General features: G+C 35.7%; 1 protein-coding gene and 1 long non-coding RNA gene across 3 annotated transcripts; both read right to left on the minus strand.

The window, feature by feature from the left end:
• Positions 1,328 to 4,345, minus strand: LOC104734789 (E3 ubiquitin-protein ligase XBAT32). 2 transcript variants are annotated; one of them, XM_010454434.2, is made up of 10 exons: positions 3,754 to 4,343; positions 3,587 to 3,646; positions 3,425 to 3,496; positions 3,130 to 3,296; positions 2,888 to 3,048; positions 2,713 to 2,771; positions 2,585 to 2,631; positions 2,338 to 2,487; positions 2,154 to 2,245; positions 1,328 to 2,074 (listed from the first exon to the last, which is right to left on the minus strand). In XM_010454434.2, the coding sequence occupies exons 1-10, from the start codon at positions 3,946 to 3,948 to the stop codon at positions 1,551 to 1,553; spliced, it is 1,527 nt and encodes a 508-aa protein (XP_010452736.1). In that variant the 5' UTR covers positions 3,949 to 4,343; the 3' UTR covers positions 1,328 to 1,550. The 2 variants fall into 2 exon arrangements, with proteins under 2 accessions (XP_010452736.1, XP_019092611.1); XM_019237066.1 differs by having other exon boundaries at positions 2,888 to 3,296; positions 3,754 to 4,345.
• LOC104734797 lies at positions 5,149 to 6,570 on the minus strand. Its single transcript, XR_759387.2, has 2 exons — positions 6,086 to 6,570; positions 5,149 to 5,930 (listed from the first exon to the last, which is right to left on the minus strand). It is a non-coding gene; the product is annotated as an uncharacterized LOC104734797 (long non-coding RNA).

A 7,260-nucleotide genomic window follows, 5' to 3' on the forward strand; every position in this document is an offset into this window, starting at 1 on the left:
AATATTTATTAGAAACAAAAATATTATTTAAAAAAATATTTAATTACAGTATTTTTTACTATTTTAGTCAACATACCGTCTAGAATCCGTACAGGCGTCCGCGTAGACCGCATAATATCCGCCTAAACGCTATTAGGCGTCCGAATTATTTAAAACCGCCTAAATTACCGCATAACTAAAATTCGAGACGCTCGGTCACCGTATAGCGTATAACCGCCGCTTAGGCATCCGCATAGGCCGCATTTTAGAACACTGGTCTTTAGTCTTTACTAGTGTTTCAAATTGTTTACTGCTTATCAACTCGAAATTCGTTTAACGTGTAATTTCAGCTATCATTTTGTATGGGGCAGTCTCTCGCATTTTGTTGTGATTTTTTATGATAAAAATATTCAGATTCTCTGACTATTTGATGGAATAAATAATACTACTAGACTTTTCAATGTAACGTGTATAAGTAGATTAAATAAAGCTTTGTATGTTCTTGCATTTTGTGTCTTTTGTACTACAATCTTTTTGGCAAATGTTATAAATATTTAATTATTAATGTTAGTTTTGTAATTTGTTTTGTGATTCCTCTTGCTTCGGTTCATGTTTTTTATTTATTTCATAATACTGGTCTAGCTTTCCATTTATTAGTTGCATCCTCTTATTTCCCTATATAAACACAAAACTTCACCTGCCCCTCTCACATCATCACTTCAGAGCAAAAGCATATCATATCATTCCTCTTCTTCTTGATTCATATGCTCATCAGCTCATGATCATCATCATCATGACATTTATGATTATAGTGATGATCGTTTCTCCCTTTCAACTTTTTCTGGTTCCTCCATTACATCATGGGTGTACTTTCGAACGTGTGAGTATCTCACGGAGAAGAAGATTTCTTGGACATTAGTGTTCCATTGGCATTATCCTCGCTGAGCTTTTTTTTTTTTTTTCTTTTTTCTTAACAAACAAAAACTATTTTTGTTTTTACTGAGTCATCAATAGGAAAAAGTTTTTGTTTTTACTGAGTCATCAATAGGAAAAATACTTCTATATTTTAGAAGATTTTTTTTCTTGACCTTGCAAGGCTTATTAGTCTTGTATTCTTCTTTTGTTTTCTTTTATCTTCTCTTCATTTTTGTCTTTTATTTTTGGTTGTTTTGTTCTTTCTATTCCTCCTGAGCTTTATGTAAATTCCTTATCAATGTTAACTTCTCAATTTCTTCTAAGTTGCTTTCAAACGTCTATATAAGTAAATGTAATCTTTATGCATCTCTAAAGTGTTTCATAAGTTATTCAGGTGATACCTTGAACGAAGTTAATGTTCATGAGCAAGAAATACACATTCACAAATGATATTTTTTACATATATACACACACACACCATTTCAATGTAATGGCAGCGCCAAATTAATTATATTATTACAACACTTTGAATTATCACAAAATGAATAATTTAACACTTTCACAGAATCAATTAGCATTTTTTTTTTTAATCCCAAAAAAATTGGGAACAAAAATATATAAGAAGGTAAAAAAAAAAACGACAATTGCGTTTTGAGTTAGCAAGCACTTCCACCAGTTGTAACACAATGGTTGAATGCAGAGAACCAAGAACGTTTTCCTTCAACCTGCGACGTTGATCGCCTGAACCGTAAACTGGATCTTGAATATGATCCACCCATTAACCGGCTTTGCGGTTCATCCACGTCTGAGCCCCCGAGGCAGAGTCTCGGAGGAAACCGGTTGCAGCTAAGGGACCGAAACGATGATGATCTAACGGATTGTGGAATTCGAGTACCGGTTCCTGACACAACTGGTCTACAGCTGTAGTGAGGGTTAGTGAGGAGAGCTGTGTCTAAGACATCGGAGGAGCAAGTGCAGAAGGACAATGAGATGCTTGTTCTTGATGATGTTGTTGTTGTTGTTATGCTTGTTGTATGAGGAAGTTTGGTAAATGATACAATGCCGTTGCGACAGAGAGGACACGGGACTGAACCTGGTGTGGCTTGTGATGTCTTTGACGATGTTAATTTTGTGGTGCTTAGGTATAATGCACAGTTTGTGCAGAACTCATGAGCACATCCTGTTAATGTCACACACAACAATCAATTCAAATGTTCTAAGAAAGAACAAATTTTGGTATTGAGAAATCGTTACATTACCATCTGCGGATACTGTGCATTTTCTTTCTAAGCAAACGACACAAGGGTCACGACATGGAGTGTTACAATCATTTTCTCGCCAGCCACATTCTCTGAAATCCACAAACGGAGAAACACCAATCAGTCTCAAAGAATCTTGCATTCATATAGAATGTTTCAGTTAGGTGAAAGGGTTTTTACGTACTGAGCAATCTTGACAATGCTCATTAGAGGAAGGCAGAGGAAAGGAGAGGGGACGTTTGGTGGATGGCTTTGTGGTTGCTCTGTGGTTGGGTTCAGGATTTCTTCCAGCCAGTTGCGGTGCCATGAGCGAGCAACCATCAATGGAGTCCATCTAAAACCAAAAAACACCAAACGAATAAACACATTGCGGTTTATATCAAACTGTTGGATTGGATATTGCAGGCAGAGAAATAGAGAGAAGAACAAACCCGTTGGAGTTCATAGCAGCTAAACAGGCACCCTTATCGATCAAAAGCTGTGAAACCAAATGCCAGATGAATTCATAACTGATCTAAATGAAACATAGCCTTGTCTGATTAAGCATGTGTATATATACCTGGCAACATTGCGTGTTTCCACCACATGAAGCATAATGAAGAGCTGTACTCCCAGCACCTACAATGTAACACCAAAGAGCCAAAGCGTAAAACAAACTACAGAATTAAGTCTGTCACTTAAAGAATCTCTACATTCATTATCAAAGTTAATCAATTGGGGGATATGATAATAACCTATAAGATCTATTGTGGTTCCATCTTCGACAGTGACCTCAGCAACTGAAGCTCCCAAATCCAAGAGCAACTGCACCGTCTCTATGTGTCCGTTCAAAGCTGCCACATGAAGAGGTGTGATTCCACCATCTGCTGCTCTGTTGATCACTTCGTGAAGAACACTGCAAAATACATCCAAAGAACATAAATCACATGTAACTAAACCACTAGCTAGTTCTTTACAAAAAATATCACTATTTGACCTTGAATCAAAACCAGCAATTGAGGATTTCTTATTCTTCAACAAGCTCCAGCAATTGGGAAGACTTGGTATATAGTCCGAAAGCAAGATCCTGATACATCGAGGGTGACCATTTAGAGCAGCAAGATGTAGAGCAGTACCGCCATTTAAGTAATCTGATCTGTGAATCTAAAAACCCCAACAATCAAGAAACACAAATCATTGTCCCAATACCTGACATACTTTGTTATCACAATCAGTTAGACAAAGAAAAGAACATCACAATATAAAAAAAAAAGTTGATAAAGAATCCTTACATTAGCACCAAAAAGAATCAGAATCAAAACAACCTCCCAATGACCATGTTGACAAGCTTGCATCAAAGCCGTCTGTTTCCAAAATTCTCTTATATTCAGATTACTTAAAAATCAATCTAACAACAATGTACAAAACCAAAAAAGACAACAGCTTTATTATACCTGTCCACGATAGTTCCGGAGATTAATATCAACTCCTGATTCCACCAACAGAGAAACTATCTGAAAGATCAAGATCATCACCATAAAAGTCAGAAACTTTAAGAATCTCTAAATCGTTAAAAGTATTGATCTTTATAAAGAAGGCTAAGGAATTGGGGTGGGGGAACCTCGTGGTGGCCTTGAGCAGCAGAGTAATGAAGAGGAGAGTTACGAACGCCAAAAGTGGAGTAACGAGCGAGTCTTGGGTTGTAATCTAAAAGAGCTTTGGCTTCCTGTAAATCGCCGTCTCTGGCCGCTGATACTAAGCGTTCGCCGGACGCAGAACAACCGAATGAGTTCCCGACGAGGCTCAGGAACCTCATCGTTTTACGATACAAAACTGTAATTTTGATCCGACCCGATTAACAACAACAACCCCCTAATAAGCAACCACCACCATGATCGAAATCAACAAAAAAAAAAACAATCTTTGCAAAATTGAATTTTAATTCGAATGATTGCAAAAAGAAAAGATTTGATTTTTTTTTTCTGATTTTGGTTGTTGGGGGTTCTTTAATTCTCTTATGTACAGATCATCATCATCATCATCATCATAATGATCCCGCTTTTAAGAAAGAAGAAGCTTTTAAAAATTTACCAAAAAAGAAAAAACAAAAGCTCAAAACTTTAAAAGAATTGACCAAAAATTAAATGGAAAAGATCATCCAGAAAACTTCTTTGAAAAATGGTAATCTATAAGACAAAAAAAAAAAAAGGGAAATGTTCAAAAAGATGATTTTAAAAAAAAAAAACAACAAATTGGTGATTACTTTAACCCAAAAAAGGAAAAAAAATTGATCTTTCTATTTTATTTTGTGTGTGTGTGTGTGTGATGGTGACCCTAATTAATTGACTTTAATTAATAATTTTAACCAGAAGAAGAACAAAAGAGAGACAAGATCAAGAGAGGAGAACGTTGTGGCCAGAGGTTTTATAATAAAACTAATCTCCGGATTTAGCGCGTTTTGTTTTAACCAAAAATTCTCATAATTTTTCTCTCACAATGGAAAAGAGAAAAAAGACATTCTTCATCACGGTAAAGGCATGTTTATAGGGAGATCAGTTTAGGGTGTTCTTAAAGTATAAATATTGTAAAAATAATGTAAGATCAGTAGTTAAGAACTTTTGTTAAAATGTTAGTTATTGGGAGAACATGTGTAAGATCTTAAGATTTAATAATCTATTTTTAAACATCATACAATTATAATAATTTAGAAAATAACATTTTGATTGCAAACTCTAAAAACTTTTACTAAAATTCAAAATACAATAACAAATTTTTATTGAAAAGAAAAAAAAACATTTTAAATAATTTTTTATTTATTTAATTTTAAAATGTCAAAATTTGTTAACTTATATGGGGTAATCATTGGTGTTCTTTCTTGATTCTTTCCATTTCGTTAATTATTAGTAGTAAGTTTTATTTTTTCAAAGCATAATTATTAGAGTTGATTCTAAACAAAATGATGTTACTCTTCACCTAATTATTTATTGTTAATTGTCTTCGTTTTGATTATTGGTAGTAGTAATCATAAGCTTTTGTAAATGTTGCAGGTGTTCTGAGTTCCATTCATCATGGGGAAGTCTACAAAGTGGTTAAAGAATGTATTCCCGACCTTTCTCATTGGGGAAGTCTACAAAGTTGTAAAATGTTGCAGGTGTTTTGATGCTAATGTTTTTCGTAGTCCCGACCTTTCTCATTGGACTCCTAATCATCTTGATTCTGCAACAAGAAGAGGTTTATTGCATCAACCAAATTCTCCGTGCCAACTCAAATCATTTCTTGCTCTGATCGGCTTTCATATCGTTTCGTGTTTCTCTCCGCAGATCAAATTCTTAAGCAACTTCCTGTACATCAAGAAACGTTGGTTCGTTCTCATCTTGTTCAGATATTGGTGACTCCGAACCTAACCGAAACTTCTCAAGCCAGTGCTTTTTCTTGTCCAAGCCTGTTCATCCTATACTGCATCCATCTGATGATGCTAGGGATATAACGTCTGATTCTCCGGATGCCTGCAGTTGGAGCAGCGGGACCACTAGCAGCATTGATTTTGTGGATGTTGCAGAGCCAGTTCTTGATTGGGATCATAATTCTACCAAAGCACAGAGAGTACCTTCAAGTACATTTAACTGGACATTTGATAAACTCAGTTCCTGATGTATCAACACAAAACGGAAGCTCAATCTGATCACTGATTATAACAGGAACACAATGTCAGCTTCAACCGAGTTCTTCACTCTGATTATCTTCGGGAACACAACAATCTTAGACAAAATCAACCTTATCCAAATTTGTTTCTGCAACCTTATCCAAATCATTCCACACCATAGGAGCAGCATCAGTGGCATACAAATAAAGACTAAATCAATAAAAGCAACCAAACGAACTCATGTCACCTTATAATTTCACAATTCCAGATATCTACGAAATGAGTATACCGAAACTTTTTGAGAACTAACCATGGAAAGAGGAAGGTGGTCGATGGAGTCGGTACGGCGATTCAAGGAGCTTCTCTGTGCTAGTGGAGCAAGAAATCGAATCTTCTTATCAGAGAGAGGCCAAAGCCCTGGAATTAACCAAAGGAGCGAGTAAGACTAAAAAGCTGTGTTGATGAAGAAGAAACAAAGAAGAGAAGAGGAAAGCATCGCCGGAGATAGAGAGATGGAGATGGCGACGGCTGTGGTTAACGATGCGATGGCGTATCTCCGGCGAATTGAGACAAAAGCATCGCCGGAATGGAACTACACACTCCATCTTCTTCTATCGGAATAAAAGTTCGATGGCGCTGTGCCGGAACGAGGAAACGAGGAGACGACGGTGATGAGAACACAAATCTCTCCCGTTTCGCCTTGTCGAGGTTTGCGAGAGAAGAAGAAAAAATTATGTTCCAAGGAAATGAAAAATAAACCGAAACTTTCTATCATGGTGACACGTCACCTTTAGATCAGTGGAAGAACTGATCTTATTCAAGATCAATTGGGCTGATCTTATGGGTACTGTTCAATTAATTTTAATTTTAAAAGCCCCAAGATCAGCCATCTGATCCAGCGATAACCATGGCCTAAGAAAAGCTTACCCCTTTTTTTCCAAATAATTTCATTATTATCATCAAAAGTAACATGACATTAATGACAACAAGTCTATATAATATATTGAAGTGTGGGAGGAGCATGTGGGTCGTGTCCATGTCATGGGTATAATTGCATTTAGCTAACCATGACATTAATATCCCTTTTAATTTTTTATTAATAAATAAATAAAACTCAACCAGTGAGTGATGAATTTGGTTTAAAGATTCACTTACGATCCAAAGACAAAGCCAGTTTGATTATAATAAAATCCCAAAGAGTTTTACGAGTCATTGCATCCATCAAGGGACTATAAATAAATAGAGTATCTTCACAAAGATATATCATTAATTTAAATAGAATTGCTTTGAGTCATATATCTCGGATTAGAAGTCTAGTTCAAGAAGAAACAAGTGCTAACATGGGATTTCTTTTTCTTCTTCTTATAACTCGAAATGTTACAATGGAGGTCTGTTTTCAATCATTACTCATATATAGAATAGTATTCATTAGTACTTTATCCGTATGTGCGTCAAATAAACCTAAACAATAATTCAGAAGAAAAA

Source organism: Camelina sativa, chromosome 2 (genome assembly GCF_000633955.1).
Source record: "Camelina sativa cultivar DH55 chromosome 2, Cs, whole genome shotgun sequence".
Classification (NCBI taxonomy): domain Eukaryota; kingdom Viridiplantae; phylum Streptophyta; class Magnoliopsida; order Brassicales; family Brassicaceae; genus Camelina; species Camelina sativa.

Coding starts and splice junctions, on each gene's coding strand:
- LOC104734789 (XM_019237066.1), bottom strand. CDS start 3,948: ATGAGGTTCCTGAGCCTCGTCGGGAACTCATTCGGTTGTTCTGCGTCC. Junction 3,647..3,753: donor CTGCTCAAGGCCACCACGAG/GTTCCCCCACCC, acceptor TTGATCTTTCAG/ATAGTTTCTCTGTTGGTGGA. Junction 2,075..2,153: donor ATGCACAGTATCCGCAGATG/GTAATGTAACGA, acceptor TGACATTAACAG/GATGTGCTCATGAGTTCTGC.